The sequence below is a fragment of the Manis javanica genome, chromosome 6 (assembly GCF_040802235.1).
Source record: "Manis javanica isolate MJ-LG chromosome 6, MJ_LKY, whole genome shotgun sequence".
Lineage (NCBI taxonomy): Eukaryota > Metazoa > Chordata > Mammalia > Pholidota > Manidae > Manis > Manis javanica.
The window spans coordinates 101,366,276-101,384,596 of NC_133161.1; the positions used below are offsets into that span (position 1 = coordinate 101,366,276).

An 18,321-nucleotide genomic window follows, 5' to 3' on the forward strand; every position below is an offset into this window, starting at 1 on the left:
CTAATTTTAAATAGCATCTGGGAAAGAGTATAGCTTTTGACTCTGAGTTTCTAGACATGACTTCTTACTATAAGCCACGCTTGCTAAATAATAAAATTGGGCCCCTGTCCATTAGCTCTGGGTAAGCAATGAGAGAGCGGCAGGATCAAGCCTGAGCCAGTGTTCCCAGGTGAAGAAATATGCCAGTCTCCACTCCAAGTTCTATATTTAATGAGTTCAACTCGGTACCTTACTGAGTTCGACATTTTCCTAAGTGGCAGGGAATGGAGTTACAAAATATTTATAAGTATAATCCTCTTATTCAGAGAGAGTATATATATAACATTTCATAGAAATACTACCGCAACTTGGTAGTTCCGGCCTAGGGAGATGTAGCGGGTGCTTTAGGAAGTCCAAGAATGGTCGGGCCAGCAGATGTGAGCCCTGGTCAGCAGAGACATCATCTATGGGGTGACCAGAGTACAGCACATGCATCCTAGGGGTCCCCACTATTTCATGACTGACTAACAGAGGCTGTATCCCCCAGGAGGGCCAGTTATCAGGGAAACAAAAACTCATTCTGCTGCATTCTCGAGAGAATAGAGTAGGCGTCTCATGTATCCCTTTGGTAGGCTCCAAGGTATTTGAATATGAAACTTCCCAAAGACAAACAGGCTAAGTCCACGCCCATCATCCAGTCCCCAACTTTGCTAGGTGAAGCAACCGCTGGTGCCCTTGACTTCTGCAAGCTTCACTCACATGTCACCTAGCAGGGCAGACACAGCGGTGAGGGGGGCCTGCGTACGGAGCTGCCAGCCAGGCGCCTCTCTGCTGCTCCTCCTGGAGGAAACTTGGCCCTCAATGGCCTCTCCCCTGTGCCTTCTCTTGGCTCAGGAGGAAGTGTCCCCAATTGCCCAAGGGACCTGGGGTGGCACCTGCACCCCTGCCCAGCCTCTCCACGCTTGAGTGTTGCTCCTCTGAGCAGAGCCCCATCCATGTCCCCATAGGAATTACTGTCAGCCCCACTGACCTCCTTCCTCTGACCACTTCGGGCTGTGCTTGCCTTTTTAAAGCAGGCATGCAGCCAGTGCAGGGGACTCCAGATTTCACCAAATGCAAGGGACCCCAGGGTGCAGCCTCTGTGTTTCTTTTATCTATCCATGTTCCCAATTGAGCCTCCCACCTGCTAAAACCCCAGAAGCCTTTATCATACTTAGATAAGTGAAACCAAGACACCCCCTTCCCAAGCTTGTGTTTTCAAAATGTGTATTTTACCTTAGGTGGACTTTACATGTATGTCTATTAGATTGCAGTGTGAAAGAAGACCTGATCTGTGTTTACTTACTCAGATAGGCTCATTCCCTGGTTTCTGTCTTAGGCAAATAATAAGCCTGTTGCCCATATTCTCCTCCTGGCCACATGGAGACCCCGTTTTCATGGACACCATCCTCAGGTGGACAGAATTCTCTCAATCTCTGCAGCCAGGACCCAGCTTGCATTTGTCTGCAGGGACACGAGGACTTTTCACCCAATCTTGGAGAAAATTTGCACGTGCTTGAATCTGGTGTGTCCCATAGCTGGCAGTGCAGCCCACTTTGCTCACCTATGCTCCTGACCCTGGTGGTCATCCTTTCCTCCTCTTAGTCCCCAAGGACCTTTCCTGTTGTCATGTGGCCTAGAATTGTCCCCAGGGTGCTAGCAAGCTGCCAGCTTGGAAACACACTGCATCTGCTTTGTCCTATTTCAGAACATTTGTGGCATTGGTGTATATGGAGCCCTCCATCAGCTTCCCATTACTTATGCGTGCTTGACCTTGCCAAGTGGCCTGCAGGGATCATCCAACTACATTTTTTCAGAAACCTAGAACATCACAGCATCCTGAATTATATACTTTGAGCCTTCCCTCTTCTGACAGTGAGCATATCTGCTGAAACTGTGCCTGGGGATCCACAGTAATCTCAGGATGATTAATAAGCAGCTCTGGTGCCTTTTGAGCTTCCTGCTTTTTTGGTTTTGTTACAGTTCTCAAAGAAAATGTCACATTGCATGGTAAGGACAAAGTCCTGCTTTCGACAACCACTAGTCAAATTAGCGACTGGCATCAAGTCTTCTGCCTGAGCGCTTCCGTGGCATTTAAGGCGACATCCCTGCCATGCAGTCCACTCGTGCAGCCCTCATCCCTTCCTGGCACAGCTTCATCTCCTCTGTGAGTAGCCTGCTGTAGCCCAGTGTGTGGTCTTGATGCCACAGACCTCCAGGCATCCCCCCCCAGGCTTCCCTGCTTTTCTGCCTCCCACCAGGAAGGCCCACACAGCCACCTGTCGTTCATAGTGATGTAGAACAAGAGAGAGTTGCTGGCAAGTGCTAATGCGCCATACACTGGTGTGTACTTTGGGGAAAGCGAGAGTCCGCTCTCTTCAGCGGGTTGTTGTGAGCGTATGGGGCAAAGCCGAGTGAAGGAGCATGCTTGGGCCATCACCCCAGTTCTTGTTCATCTGGGCAGTGTCCCTCTTCCAGCCACAGGTGCCCACGCCTACCCCCTGTGCTAGAGCCTGTGTGCCCACCCCAGGGGCTGAAGAACTTGCCACACCAACAATAATTTGCTCCACTCTGTTCTGGGAGGCCTCAATCTCATTTAAAAAGCCTCAGTGATTAAAAATAGTATAAAACATAATCCGAGGTTAAAGAGTCCAGTGGCCTTCAAAGCTTTATTGCCATGTTTCTGGATCATCTCCATGCAGAACCCACCTTCCTGGCCTATCTGGCTCGTGAATTCACCATGTCAGTGGGCACTGTTCTCTTGGCTGTAGCAGCTGGGAGACATCAGCAGGAGGCTGCTGGCACGCACGAGCTTCTGAGTCCCAGTCTTTGGAATCTTGCAGGGAATGTGTTTGGAGACTCCTCACTGGATTTCTCAGGACAGACTTAGGGTAATGCTGGGTTCTGAAGGGAAGAGACACTCCCATACTTCTGGGATGCCAAGGTCCACAGTGAGGGCTGTGGCCCATGTCCCAGCTGATTTGTTCCAGTCAGTTCTTTGTAAGTCTTTCCTCCAAAGGGCTAATGGGAAAACTTTGGCATTATAGCAGTTAGGAATGTGGGTGCCAGAGTCAGGCTTCCTGCAGTACCTCCCAGCTCAGCCACTTGTTAGCTGTGTGACATTAGGCAAGATGTTCAACCTCTCTGTACCTGAGCCTCTTTAGCTGTAAAATAAGATCTTAAGTGTACTTGTCCCTTAGCACAGTGCTCTGAGGGTTCAACACTACAGAGCAGTTACAGTGGTGTGCCAAGGATATTCCTGGGTGAGGTGGGGGGCCCCTGCCCTGGCATGGCTCCACTGGGGCAGCACTTCTGGTCACTGTCCTAAGCTAGCTTCTCAGCTGTATGCCCACTGAATCCTCACAATGCCTCAGGTAGGCCAGTGCTGATAGCTCCCAGTTACATGTGAGGGAATCAAGGCACAGAGAAGTTACATGACTTGCCTAAGACTTTGAAGCTTATTAAGAGTGGATCCAAGATTCCAAAGCAGGAATTTTGATTTCAGAGCCTGGGCTTTAGCCTTCCAAATCACGAAGAATTCACTGAATAAACTAAACTTTGAGAGTTACTATCTAAGATGATTATTTAAAACAGTTGTTCAAACTTGAGTGTCCATCAGAACCCCCTGGAGGGCTCATGAAAACAGAGTTCTGGATGCACCCAGAGCTTCCAGTGCAGTGGGCCCAGGGCAGACCTGAGAATCTGTTTCACTAACAAGTTCTTGGGGGATGCTGAAGCTGCTGGTCCAAGGACCAAACTCAGAGAACCACTGGTTCAAGACTTAGATCAAAGCTTTTGTCGATGTGATTGACTGTCTCACTGACCATTATACTCAGCAGAATGTACCCACTACTATAACCAATCTGTGTAGACCATGGCAGAAATGGGAGATGTCAGCAAACCTGCAGTTTATCCTCCTTTTTTCAATGTTGGAGTCATCAGCTCATCATTGGTCAACGTTTCTGAAGAATTGCCGAAAGAGTGTCTCTTATTTTCTTTATCAAAAAAAATATGTAAATAATATAAATGATTACCCTAAATGTGCCTTGACGGATAATGCAGAGTAAATTGTGGTTATTGTGTTCATTAATGCTAGCTCTCTCCCCCACATGTGCAAGGATCTTTCTCTTTGAAACCAAGTCTCCATATGTTTGCAGATGATCCCAGTCCACCCCTTTAGCAACAGGAAGAGATCTAAGGATTAATCCCAGCTCTGCTTTAGGACACACGTTTCATTATTACTATGAATCCAAAGGAGTTAGAATGTCATGCATCAAAGACACAAATGAAAACCTTTCAGGAAACCTCGGGCGGGAATCTGTGGTCAGAATTCTGAGCATGGGTTTTGCTGAATTTTGTCCCAGAGTTTAACACGTGACACACAGAAAAGCAACATTGTATGTGGAACACATTTTTCACGCTTGATAGCCAGTTACTTGGGATTTTGTCAAACAAGGTCACACACCCTTGGGAGTTAGTGGATGGGATCATGGACCACCTTCTGGTGTGAGGCTTTCATTTGGTGAACAGGGTTCAGGATTTGGCCTCCAGTCACTCCTGAGATGCCACAAGGCTGTTACTGTGAATCCAGTGACCTTATTCAGCTTAGGGATCCCTACTCTAAAGTGAGAGTTTAGAATTCGCTTCTTGATGCATTTTCAAACATTGCCATTCAGACCTACAGGGAGAGCAGACAAGTGGTCCCCAAACCCAGCATGCTTCCTCTTGCATGTCCTCTGAGCATGCACATTGAATATGGCTGCAGCTCAGGGTTCCTGTCCCGGGGATAAGTTAAGAACCTTCTCTGCTTCTATTTGGCTGTCTTTTTGCTGCTGTGTTGTTTTGTTTTGTTTTTTTGCGATGACACTGAGTGGCACCCTGTATTGTTTCTTTCAGCCAGTAATGTTAAAGTAGAGACTCAGAGTGATGAAGAGAATGGGCGTGCCTGTGAAATGAATGGGGAAGAATGTGCGGAGGATTTACGAATGCTTGATGCCTCAGGAGAGAAAATGAATGGCTCCCACAGTGGCCAAGGCAACAAAGCTCTGTCAGGAGCTGGAGGCGTTCGACTTCCTAACGGCAAACTAAAGTGTGATGTCTGTGGGATCATTTGCATCGGCCCCAATGTGCTCATGGTCCACAAGAGAAGCCACACTGGTAAGGCCTGGCGTGGTCCCCCGGTGGTAGCGTGGAGAGGCCCGTGCGTGCCATGGGCGGAAAACACTCTGCCCTGTCTCGGCCCAGTGCTCTGACCCCGTTTCAGGTGGACTGGCAATGCCATGGTGGCTCCAAGTCAGAGGAGGCATGGAGGTCTTACTCTGGAACGCAGGGAAGGATTTCCAAACATGCACCGATTCAACCCTATCAATTAAAGCAATAGCAGAAAGGAAGGTGAGGCAGCTACCTGTGCAGGTCATGTCAGAAGGAGAAAACAGGACAGAGATCGAGATGCCAAAGTTTACTCCTCACATTTTTCACAGAAACTATGAGTAAAACAGGCATTTTGTAAAATTCAAATCAGCAGGGCTTGATTTTTAGGAACGCTAGCGAATGATGGAATGGCAGCAAGATGTAGTCTTTCAGAAAGAGGGCAGGTCAGGTTTCAGGTGACCGCTGCCCCCCAGCAGGTGAAGCTCTGAACGATTTGATTGCCACTTTGTCTCAAATTGCCGTGGACTTTATCCCCAAACCCCTGTCTGTTGGAGGCTTTGGAAGTATAGCATCCTGTGTCCGAAATGAAGGAAAGAGGGTAGTCTAGCATCTGGCCGGGCCCCAGCTCATGAGATGCTCTCCCTAGTGGGTGGGGCACAGAGGCTCAGTTCTGGCCTCCCCCTGTTCTCGGACATGGCAACTGACCAGTCACAGACTTTCTCACCCACTAATGGCACTAGAGAGTCATTGCAGTATTAAGGGGCCACATCTAACTTAGCTGTATGCATGAGGTGTCTTTTGAATTCAACAGAAACTTTACTCTTCTGCTCTAGAGGTGGGTGATACACAATAGATTCACCAACTCCAGTGGTCGCTGGACGTTTGAACACGAAACATAGAACTCCTGAGTCAGGGCTGCAGGGTGCAGGCAGTGGCATGGGTAGGTCCTCCTAAAGCCAGGATCTGCCCTCCACTCCACAGGAGGAGAGAACCAACAGATGAAAAGCATACTTTGGAGGCATAGCAGATTTTATGTTATCTCAGGAGAGTAGGCAGACTTGAAAACCACAGCCTCGTGCGAGTCTTCCATGGGGCAAAAAAGATGATTATCAAAAATCAAGCAAGAATTCAGAAAATGCATTGAGCAAAAAAGCTGGGTTGCCAGGAGCACCAATCTTGGTGGAGTAGTAATTTTTATGTTTGAATCAAGGCAGTTTCCCAAGTGATGTCTTCCATTTGTAATACATCTGGAAAACCATAAAATATGTTAATTTCAATAAACATTCATTTACAATAAAAATTTAACTTCTATAATTAAGCAAACTTTGCTTTTCCTAATGTGCCCCTTCATCCTCAAATTCTCCAGTGAAATAGACCTGTCACATCCAGCCCCATGTAAGGCTTGCGTGAGAGCAGCGAGGCTCTCCCCTTTATAATGAAGTGGAAATTAAAGGAGAGGCAGGTTACCTTGTGACAGACACATAACAGAACATGCCAGGGCCCATGTTAATGCATTCCTGATGGAGGAATACACCACACAAATGAATTACTTTTCTGCTAATTCATGTTAAGCCTGACTATACAGTGAAAATTCTCTTAAATAAATATTTGATAAATGAATCAAATTCAGGCATACTGAATTACCAAAATGTAATGACTGTCCACCCTGATAAAAAGAGTAATTGCATTTAATGAGTGAGCCTGCCAAGCATAATATGCAGAGTAGCACCAGCTGTTTGCAGCCCAACTCTCCCCACAAATCACAGCTAAGTGCCAAGTACCCACCAACCCGCTGAGTCCTTCGCTTACACGAGTAAATTCCAGAAACAGGGATATACGTACAATCGCTTGTGTGGTTCCTGCCTTGACTTTTATTTTTTAAGAAAACGAATACCTGAAATAATGGATTATGGACTGTCTTCATGTTGCATGTCCACTTGCATAACTATGTGAGATCACAAGTAGAGGCAGAAATGCATTGGCCAATCCAGGCTAGAATAACTAGACATACTAATAATGTTTCCATCTCCCTGGGGTCTGAGTGGAACCTGTCAGAATGTGCTACACTAACCACAGCCCACCCTGCATTCTAGAGCAGAATTCTGAAGCACTTCTAGAGCCATGCTTCTAAAACTTAAAGGCCACCCAAGTCACTCAGCGATCCTGTGAAAATGCAGACTCTGATTCAGATGCCAGAGGAAGCTGGGGGTGCTGCAGGCGGGCCCAGAGCATCTGTAGGCAGTGGGCCATGCCATTTTGGAGGGCTCCTTATTTGGGAGCCTGAGTACACCCTAATGCATTTCCCCAAGGAGCCAAGCTTGCACCTGCCATCCCCGAGTGGGCCCAGCGCACTGGGTTCCTTCCCTGATAAACTGAGTTCTCCCCTGGGAGAAGCTTGCCTCACCCATGTCACCACCTGGGCGAGGTGGCATGGGTACCATTGTTTAAATATTCAAAGGCACCACCACTTCCCTCCCTAGTTCTGCTGCTCACATTCATTTTTTAAACTCAAGCACAATAGCGACGTCTTCCCCACCAACACCGCAGTGTCACTGTGGGACTCCGAGGGGAGCGTGGCATGAAAGCATGCAGTGTAGGGGAAGCCCCACCGCTCTGTAGCAGTGGGATTCTAAATGGCACGGGTGGAAGCAGTAAAGATGGAGAAACGTGTCTGAATTAGGGCTGTTCTCTGTGGTCCTGGCCCGGCTCTGTTCCCAGCCGTGAGGCAGAGGCACAGCTGCCAAGCTTCCTAAACACGGCATGGGACCGGACTGGAAGGCTGCTCCCAAATCTAATTGCAGTTGGCCAGTGCCGCTTCTTGCAGTGCAGGTGTATTTTTTTAATCCACCTTCTTCTGATGTATCTTCAGAAACCGTATGATGTAGGCATCCATGAGGCCTTTCTTTTCCACCCAATCAAGCTATTTAAAAGGGGACTCCAACATTTTTAGAGTCCCTGGACTGGCAGATCTATAGTCACTAGGTTTAGAGCTTTGAATTGATGATATTAAGGTCATCAGCCCCAATTAACTGAAAAGAAATATAACCTTGGAGAAACATGATCTTACTTAGCTACATGAGTAAGCTATTGACATCGGCCAACAGACGGCATGGGCTGCATCTTCCTCCAGCGGCAGGCCAGGCTCCCTTTCCTGCTCACACCTCCGAAGGGACCCTACCTCGGGTTGAACACTCTGTGCTGTCACTTGATCTCTTCAAGAGTCCCCGTGCCCTGTGTTACAGATTCATGCATGCATAGGCCCTCAGAGACAAGTTTGCCCAGGAAAGCTTGCCAGCAGGATTAAAACGCCAAGTCGAGCACAGTACACAAGAATCGTTGAATCAAATTAGAAGGCAGATTTCAGTCTTTCCTTCCTGCCCTCTTCTGTGGAAGGGGAACGTGACTTTAATGATCTGTCCTTTCTGTCTCCACTGACTCACTGCTCCTGCAAAAAAAGGCACTGGCTCAACTGCTGGGTCCTACCTGGGTTCCCCTCCAGCCCTTCATACCTCAGGAGAAGCACAGAGTTCTAGCACCTCATCAGCATGGAAGGGGTACTTCACACAGTGTAGGCTGAGCCTCCTAGCCTGAGTCACACCACAACACATCTGTGTCAAGAGTGTCCTTATCATAGGCATTTCCATAGCCCAAGCTGTCCTGACTGACTGCCTTTTCAGAATGCCCAGCTGAGGGTCATCTGTCATATTCTGTTCCACCCCATCCAGGCTCTGGGCCTGCAGTGACCACTTCACTTCTTTTTCCTTCTGTCTCCTTGGAGTTAAACATGAACTATCACACACATGTGGGCAATGAAGGCCCAGAAGTGTTGCTAATAGATAAATGATCTCTCTATTGCCTGTTCCTCAGGGCTACCTGGCTGCCAGCTATTTAATCTCCTCACCCAGTATGGGTGTGTAACTCAGAGATTTAGTTGGGCTTAGTTAGCTTTACCATCACCTCCCACCTGCTTGACTTTAAGTCTTTTCTCTGCTCAGCCAAATCCTATCCAGACATAGATTTGGGGAAATACTGAATATGTCCTGGCTAATATCAGAATGCCTCCAATTGGTCTGTATCTGAATTTATCATTGCAAACTAACTTCAGTTTTTACAGTGGCATACCTGCCCATTTAAAAATGATGATGTTATGAAATCCAGGTGCCAATATAAATATTCAGAGTTAATCTAGATAGAGATTTAATAGTACTTAGATATACTCCTACCTAATTGCTTTTGTTAAGTGCTGTCTTGTTCACCAAAATCACGTAAATCATTTGGGAAAATTGTTAAATATCATTTTAACACATTCTTCTTTCTAAGAAAAAATTGTTACTGGGAAGTATATTTCCTTGATATCTTAACTGCAGACACTGTGGTCACATAGAGCTCTTTTTCTAAAGAAAAGGATTTGTTTTTGAAAGAGCTTTCATATTTACTTAAACGTGATCAATGTATCACTCTTCTAAGTGAGAATTAAGTGAAATGTCCGCAGGTTTAGGCTCTAAGACCTCTGGCTACTCAGTGATGCATTTCTGTCACAGACACCTGCTTGTCCCTTTGATCCGGAACATAGGGGCTGGGCAGCCGCATACAGCAGAGATTCCGGTGTGTCCTCAGGCAGCCTTGGCCCCAGGACACCAGCTATTCCGGCAGGGAGGCATTCCTGACATCACTAAATTGCCTCTCCTAGAATATTTGTCCTGAAAATTTAACTTGTCTTCTGTGGCTCTAGACCAATAATAGCTTAAAGGTCTTAGGATATGTGAGGAAAGCAAGCAGCCAGGAAGCTCCCTGCAGCCCTGGCCTTGGTCCTGCCCCAGGGGTACTTGGGACTTCTCCTTGGATGGTGTGAGCATCCTTCACAGTTTCTTAACTTCTCATTTGATTCAATCTTTCTCCTTCTTTCTCTCTCTCTCAGCCTCACACACTCTCTGTCTGTCTCTTTCCTGATTTGCCTGCATAGGGACAGACAGGTAATGGAGAAGAAATTGAAAGGGAAAATACAGGGAAAATGTAAATGAAAAGAAGTTATTATAACTGTTATAATGAAGTGCCTTTCATTTAAATATAAGAATGTAACGCTGAAATGAACTTGTGATCCTGAAATGCATTTTTAATGAGTTTCCTTTTTATTTTGCTGCTTCAGTGGCATATTTTAAAGACCCTTTGAAAAAAGCCACATTAAAACCCCCCCAAATGCCACAACACGCAAAATTGGATATTGGTTTATTCCAAAACTGCTGATCAGGAAGAGTGGCTCTTCATCACAAAATGTTGCAGTCACTTTATTTAAATGAGTTTGAATTTGCATTGTGATGTGCCATTCTGATTTAGGGAAAAAAAATTAGATTTTCAGATCAAATTGACCCAACCAGTGAAGCGTTAAGGAGCTGGCAGGTTTAGTCTGAAAGCCTCATGTTCTATCAAACCTGCAGCCGGTGGAAGTCACCAGGCCCCGTGGGAAACAACTTTCTGGCCGCGTCCTCCTCTCGTCCCCAAGCGGAGTTTTGTTCTCACGACTCTCCCTCTCCTCCTCCCAGGAGAGCGGCCTTTCCAGTGCAATCAGTGTGGCGCCTCCTTCACGCAGAAAGGCAACCTGCTGCGCCACATCAAGCTGCACTCTGGGGAGAAGCCCTTCAAGTGCCATCTCTGCAACTACGCGTGCCGCCGGAGGGACGCCCTCACGGGCCACCTGAGGACGCACTCCGGTAGGTCCCCCAGCACAGGCCAGGGCGGAGGGACTGGGAGTCTGCCTGGGCGCCCCCACGTCATGTGTGTGCCGGAGCCTCCCTTGTCGGCTGGCCTGGTCCTGGCCACCGCTGACTTTGGCATTGGTGACCTGTGCCCCTGTATTCTCTGATTTCCTGGTGAAGCAGAGAGAATGGTTTGGCATCCACACACACATGGAAGTCTCACCTGAGACAAATTGCTCCAAACAGACCCTCTCATTCCATTTGGTCAGGTAAGTTTTTGTTAAAGGATTTTGCCAGCTGTTCTTCTACTGGGCATAGTGCTAATGCCCCAAAGGTTTCCTATACATTTCTTTATGTGAATTGTGAAGCCACACTTACTGCTGTTTGACCCAGAGCAGGGACCATGGGATAGTCTTCTTTGCCAAGGTGGCAGGTGAAGTAATTCAGAGCCTGCCCTCACCTGTCTGGACCCGGAGCCCTGCTGCTGCCCCGGGGGCATGCTCCCCCACTGGACCTGAGGGTAACTGTCGTTCCAGAAGCCAGGCCAGCTCTCTGCTAGAGCAGCCAGTTTGGGGCTATTAGCAGACTGTAGTAAACACATCCCAGATAATCCAGGCCCCAGCTAGATGATAAGGAGCGTGATCCTGTAAGCCCCCCATGTGCAGTGAAAGCCCACTGTGATCAGGTCAGATCTTCTGCCTCCAGAGACCTCTTCCTGGGCACTTCCTGGCCCCATCACCTTACAGGTCACAGGAATAAGGTTGTGGGGCCTGTGTGCTGCACCCACATGCTCTCCAGCCGGGAGAGTTGCAGCACTTGCAGGAGCTCTGGGAGAGAGACAAAGGGGCCCCGGCCCCTGCTCTCACAGACCTCCTCATCCAAACCTGCCAGTGGTCAGTGACTTCTCATGCAGGGCGCTTGGGAGAGAAAGAGGCTTCAGATCAGCTCCTTCTCCTCACCAGGCAGCACCTTGAAGGTGGTGCCTCCCCCAGAGCAGGGCATGCTGGGGCCTTGGGGTTAGGCATGTCTCCATCTCCTTCCCACTGTGACAAGTGCAGTTGATGTAAAGGCCACTTCCTTGTGTCCATTTCTTTGTCTTGCACTCAGTGAGGGCAAGGGACCATCTTATCTTGTGGAGGAGGCAGGTGTGAAGTAGCAAAGCACCAGAGTTGTTACAGGTACCATGCCACACATGTCCAAGGGGATTGTGGGAACGCCAGGTTGGAACAGTTGTCTTGGGGCAGGAGGCATTAGGAAGATTTCCAGCAGGGAGTCTTGAGGCCATGCCCAAAGGTGAGGGGCCCCTTTAGAGAAGGTCCAAGTGGATGTGTGATTCCATAAACAACCCTGGAAGGGGTGTGGTGCACAGCTGGGCAGGCGTAGTGGAGAAACTGAGCTTCCTCCTGCCAGTGGCACCTGTGTGAATTCATCCAGGGAGCAGGTTTGGGGAAAGAAGTGGCAGGGTCCTGGGGGTCCATTCTTTCTAGTTCTTCATTCTGTTCTCCTTCCTGGTAGTCAGTGTGGAGTAGGCTCCCAAAAGGCTCTTCCTTAGAGAACTGTGATTTGGGTAAGCTTCTTGAAATCTTCCAAGAAAGGAGTTGTACAAAACTGAGGATTTGTTCCTCCCATAGAGTGGACGGGTCAGCAGGGGTGACAGTGGGGCCATGTGCTGACTGCTGGGGAAAGCTTTGCTGCAGGGAACAGAAAGAACACGTGGCTTCTCCAGAGTGGAATGGGACAGCATGACAGTGAGCATGTTTAAACATTTAAATGTGTGAATAATGAGTATCTACGTGTCCCACCCAGAGGTGAGTGTGGGTCAGAAGGGGTCCGTATATGTTCAGATGCGACAGGCACATGACCTGTTTAGAGCACCTAACAGGTGGACTAGACATAGTCACATATGGTGCCTATCAGGAGTGAAGCAGACAACTGACAGGAACACTGCGCTGGTGGGAAGCACAACTGCCCACGTTGGAGGAAGACACAGAGACTCCTCCTTAGTGTGCCACCGACCGTCTCATCGTCCTCCCTGGATTCTTCTGATTTGCAACAGACGTCTGTCCTGCATCAGTCCTTAGAACTCAACGCAATGCCACTCTTTTCTTTTGTAGTGTGAACTTAGGAACAAATACTAATGCAGTATTTCATTAGATGAAATTTAAATTCAACATGGGGCACGTCGTTCTGCCCCATGCCTGCTTATTTCATTTAAGGCATGATGGTGCCCTGCTCTAAGTACAGCTAATTACCTGAGTAATATGTATAACAGTGGTAGACTTTGGACAGTTTACTTCTGTTATGGACCCATGAAGAGCAAGTAGATAACACTACACTGAGAAGAACATCACTGATCGAGGGCTGCTGGGGATTCTGTTGTCTGCAAGTGCGTCTGACACATAGGTCTTGGAAAAGAACTGCTCTGGGTTCAGTAAGATGATTTTCACTAGAATGAAATGTAGACTTCAGCCTTAGTCTGCAGACTCACGAGTGGCCACATTCTATTTGATCATGAAGTGGCCACTCTCCCATTCCACCAAAAAAACACGATTGACCTCATAACTTTCCCTAGCAGCTTGTGGTGGCCTGAGGTCCCAAAGACCTCACATCAGTGGTGGTATAATTCTAGTTTGTTCAATACTGGGAACAAGAAGTCCAGGGTGGCCTGGCACGGGAGGGGAGGGACCCTTCCTTCCCTCCTCAGTCTTTGGAAGTGGCAAGCACCTGCAGAGACTTTCTTCATGCAGAATATTGGGGGCTGTTTCAAGATATACTTTAATCAGTTCTTACCGTGAACTTACTTCTTAAGTTCCAGACTTAAAATCAATCATGTAATTAGGAAAGATAGATATTCAGACACCATGCTATATATATAGGAATTTGCTAAAGCTACAGCTTTTCCAGGGAGGACCAATGTCCTGGGGGTCCATTCTCTGGACCTGGGTGGTCACCAATGTTCTATTAATTCCTAAAGTCAGGACTCAATAAAATGTGCACTTTAAGGCAACACTGTGTTTCAATGTTATTTCCCTGATGTTAGGAACACAGCACTTTCTTTAGGCAAAGGAAGAGCCCTTTCTTCATCTATTAAATGTTTCAAAAGTCAAATTTTGGTTGTCATTTTAGTCTTCTTAAACCATAGCTTCTGTCACCTAAGGAAGAGATTTAACCAATGCAAACTTTGATTAAACATTTTACCAAGCATTCCTATTTGGATGGTATTTTTATATACTTTCAAATATGTGAAATCTAACAGTATGACAGGAAGCAGAAGAAGATGCTAGTCTTAGGGTGGACATTTGCATTCCTTATGTAATTAATTAAAGGTGCTTTATCTATTTCATCTCTTAAAATGCTATTTATGCCTTTAAACTTGGGCAGGATACGAAGTCCTGCTAGTCTTCTTTTCCTAAAATACCGCTCAGTAAATTCAAAAAGAACTAAACTCATTATGCAGAACTGTACTGCTCAGTACTTAGTAGCCATATGTGTTATTTAAATTTGAATTTTCATCAATTAAAATTAGACAAAATTGAAACCATGTCCTCAATGACACTATAGCAATACTTTGCTCAGTAGCCACCTAAGGCTGATGGCCACCAGCACAATGGCCACCGTACAGGATAGCACAGAGAGGAGACATTTCCATCTTCACAGTGAGCTCTGTTGGGCAGGGCTGTTCGGGAAGTCACACCATCCTAAAGCTCTTTAGGAGGAAACAGAACTTTTCTAAAAACAAGGGAATATTTTTGGAAATAAAATGCTCATTTCATTAGAGTATACTTATGCATTATGGTTTCTCAGAGACTCAGATCATCCAGTTTGATACCCTGGAATTGAATTCACTTTGGTTGCATTAAATGTAGCACCAGGGTCTATACCTGGCCCAGGCATAGACATGAACAAGGGTGACTTCTGGGGGCATCCATGCATCTCCCAGCCCACATAGGTCCTTCCTCATGACTCTGCCCACATATGGCACTGCAGTGATGCATTTCCTCCAGGGACAGGACAGACTTCAGTGATTTAGGGGAGAATTTGGTAGTCAGTAGAGTGGACAGATTAAGTGAAACAAGACTCACAGGAGTTCTTGGAACAATCAAGGAAACCCCTGGAATTGAATTTTTTAATTCAATAATTTTGACCAAGTCCATAATGCTTTAGCTCTCAAGAGTAGCATTTTTTGTGGGGTTTTTTTTTTTTTGGTTTTGGGCTTTTTTTAAAACTTTTTAGTAATAACTGTATTGAATGCATTCCCATTACACACAAGGCCGATATTTAATTGGGGTCTTGAACTCAATTGTGTTTTCTGCAGTTGGTAAACCTCACAAATGTGGATATTGTGGCCGAAGCTATAAACAGCGAAGCTCTTTAGAGGAACATAAAGAGCGCTGCCACAACTACTTGCAGAGCATGGGCCTTCCAGGCACGCTGTACCCAGGTAAGCGCTGCAAGCACAGAGGCCAGCCAGCCTGACTCCGGCTCTCCCCCAGCGCGCGGTGAGGAAGGGCCTGGGGGCGCAGCCCTGGGAGCAGAGCGCAGGCCCCTTGGCCACCGCAGCTGCGAGGGGGCCTTTCTGGCCGCTCACATCACACAGCTCAGCCGGAGCACACTGTGCTCCCCGAGTCCTCGTCCAGTCAGCCCAACCCTAAAACCCTCCCTCTTGAAATCTACAGAAGCTTCTAAGATGGTAATGACTTTTGAAAGTGTGATGGGGGACTTTGTTTTGTTCTCTTCTTAAGGTTTTGTAAATTTTTTTTAACCTGGAGTATCAGTTGCTTCCTTATGCATAGCAATCAGAGTGAGATATGAAATCCTATTTTAAGAACCTATTTTTTTTCATGAAGTTTATCAAATAAGAGCTTTCATGTTGTGTTTTCATTCATTGGTTTTGGCACCTGCCTGGATCAACAGAGTGAGCTCGTTGGAAAAACCTGACAGTCAGAGTATTGGAGCTGTCATAGGATTCAAGGAAAGGTTGCTTTTTTCTTGTGAGCTTGGAGGCCTTGCTGTGTATTGCATCATGAGATAGCACTTGACTCTAATCTTAGGTAATGTAAAGTGAAAGATGTGAAGAGATAGTGCCAAAGGAGGCTGAATTCACTCAGAGGGACGGACATATTATAAAAGGCACTTTTCTAACTTTTTAAGATATAAGAACTTCACAAATAAATCAACTAATGCTAACCTCCTTTAAAACATTGTTCATTTGGCATTACCACTGGATATCACCATGGGACCCAGGGGTAGAAGTTAAATTAGTAGTTGAGAGCTTAGTAAGCCTCACTCAGCTTTCTGACTTTAAAGAATTACTCATAAGGGAAATCTACCAGGGAACACTCAGATTTTTTAAAAGTTTTCATATGATTACTTACTGGATTTTTTTATTGTGGCAAAAGATGTGTAACCTGAAACATAAAACTTACTATCTTAGCCATTTTTTAGGTAGCATTCGGTGACATTCAAGGACACGCAGATTAGCAGCACATAAAGCAGGGGGAGAGAGCAGTCAGAATGAAGTCCTAAAAGTCAAGCAGCCTCAGCATCAAGAGGCAACACGTGGTAGGCGAGAGCTCTGCGTTTCTCGCACTTTCTTCCCCACCCATCAGCTGTGGGTCTCGGGGCTGATGGTTGATTTGCCTGTGCCTGAAGCTTCTCACCTATGAAATGGGAGATTGCATTAAATTGTCATTTAGCTTTCTTTAAAGACTAAGTAAATATTAAAATAAGAATAACTTAACAGCCACCAGTTTGGGGCCAGACCCCGAGGTAGGAAGCTAGCTGGTGATTATGCTCCTTTAAAACAAACTATAAATCCTCAGATAGTGTATTTTTCTATAAAAAGTAAATTAATGGATCTTGAAAGTAAGTGCTCCTGATGAGTGTTTAAATGCACCATTTATCTCCTCAACAGATATTTACTAAGGACTTGTAATCCACACCATTAAACCCTATAGAATGGGATAAGCTGAATTTCCCCTTAAAACTGTACATATGGGCTTGAGAAGACAAAGCGAACAAGACTCACAGGCAGCACACATTGGCTTCCTCCACCGTTGTTGCTAAAGAAACAAGCTGCAGAGTCAGGGCAGGCTGAGAGCTTCCCAGGGGAGGCGGCTGTGGTTCACTGAGGCCTGGCTGTCTGTGTCAGTGAGCTTTTATGTCAGATATATAGAGAGAGATAGAGAGATAGATAAATTATATTTACATATCAAATATTACCCTACAGTCAGAATCAATTCAATCCTGAAATGTTAATTTATTCCCTTTGGTGATCGAATTACTGGAATACCTGGAAAATCTTCTAAGACTCTGTCTGGGATTTGACAGGCAGGGGCAGCAGGTTACAGGGTCCGGTCACTTAGCTTTGCTGTCCTGCGTGCATGTCCCATCTCCTGACCTCCCACAGCCCCCAAGGCTACCCCCATCAGCCCTCAGATGGACAGACCTCAAGCAGCTTCTTCTCTCCCGTCTGCTTAGGTTGGAGCCACTCTTCCAAATTAGGTAAAACAAAGTCTCATCTAGCTAGGATGTAGAAAAGATTACTTTTTCTGAACATAATTTCATTTAGTAAAAAGTTTTTTGGTCATCTGTTATAATCTCCTAATGTCTTTACTGAAGAAGGAAGTTCTCTTGAGCCTTTAGGAGATAATCAACTAGGTGCACAAATTGTGTTCAAGCTGTTTAAGGGAAATTCAGCAAAAGGCATGGTGGCCAGTGGTTGGTGGCACTGGCTCATCTGTCCCTCACTGTAGGTCTGAGGGCCTTGGCTCCCAGGAGGCCCTGTAGCTTGGCAGGGAGGGAATCCCACTGGGCAGCCACAGAGCCCTGCTTCTTTTCAGAGAAGAATGGATGTGTAAAGAAGCATGTTAGCTCAATAGGTCAAATGTACGACCAGTGGAATCAGATTTTATGAATCGTGTGTATCCTTCATGTAAACCAGCATATGAGCAACTTTGTTTGCCCCTTTAATCAAAACACACATTTCCAAAGTTAAAAAATTATATATACCTAGGATAATAACCAATCTGAAATACATGTTTTCCAAGTGGCATTCATAGTCACAGTGAAGACATAAAATACTTAGAAAAAGCTTAGCAGGCAATGTGCAGAACATAACAGAGAAAGCTACCAAGCCATGCTGGGGTAGGAAAGAGGTATGGCTGGCGTGAGGGAGAGGGCTGGACGCCACAAGGGTACCCCTTCTGAAACAAAGCATGATTGCAACATAAAAATGGTTTGTAAATCTTAGTGGATTATCATAAAGTATATCTGGAAAAATCAATGAAAGAATCGCTCTATTTTAAAAGAGAAATGTCTAGTGCGATATTAAAATGTGGATGTAATATGGAACACTTTGAAGGATAGACAGATCAAGAATAGAATGGACAGACCCCCGCCTCCCCAAAGACCCTGTGATAAATCAGCAGGTCACACCCTAGAAAGAAGGAAGTATATG

At 46.2% G+C, this 18,321-nt stretch overlaps 1 protein-coding gene across 12 annotated transcripts in view; it reads left to right on the forward strand.

The window, feature by feature from the left end:
• The window catches only part of IKZF1 (IKAROS family zinc finger 1), a 96,250-nt gene that overhangs the window by 58,518 nt on the left and 19,411 nt on the right, over positions 1-18,321 (forward strand). For 9 of the 12 annotated variants that reach the window (XM_073239130.1, XM_073239131.1, XM_073239124.1 and 6 more), the window contains 3 exons: positions 4,915-5,175; positions 10,710-10,877; positions 15,178-15,303. In XM_073239130.1, coding sequence (XP_073095231.1) covers positions 4,915-5,175; positions 10,710-10,877; positions 15,178-15,303 — 555 coding nt within the window. Of the gene's footprint in view, positions 1-2,052; positions 2,186-4,914; positions 5,176-10,709; positions 10,878-15,177; positions 15,304-18,321 lie in introns of those variants that run through there. The other 3 variants (XM_073239128.1, XM_073239127.1, XM_073239129.1) reach the window with 2 other exon arrangements.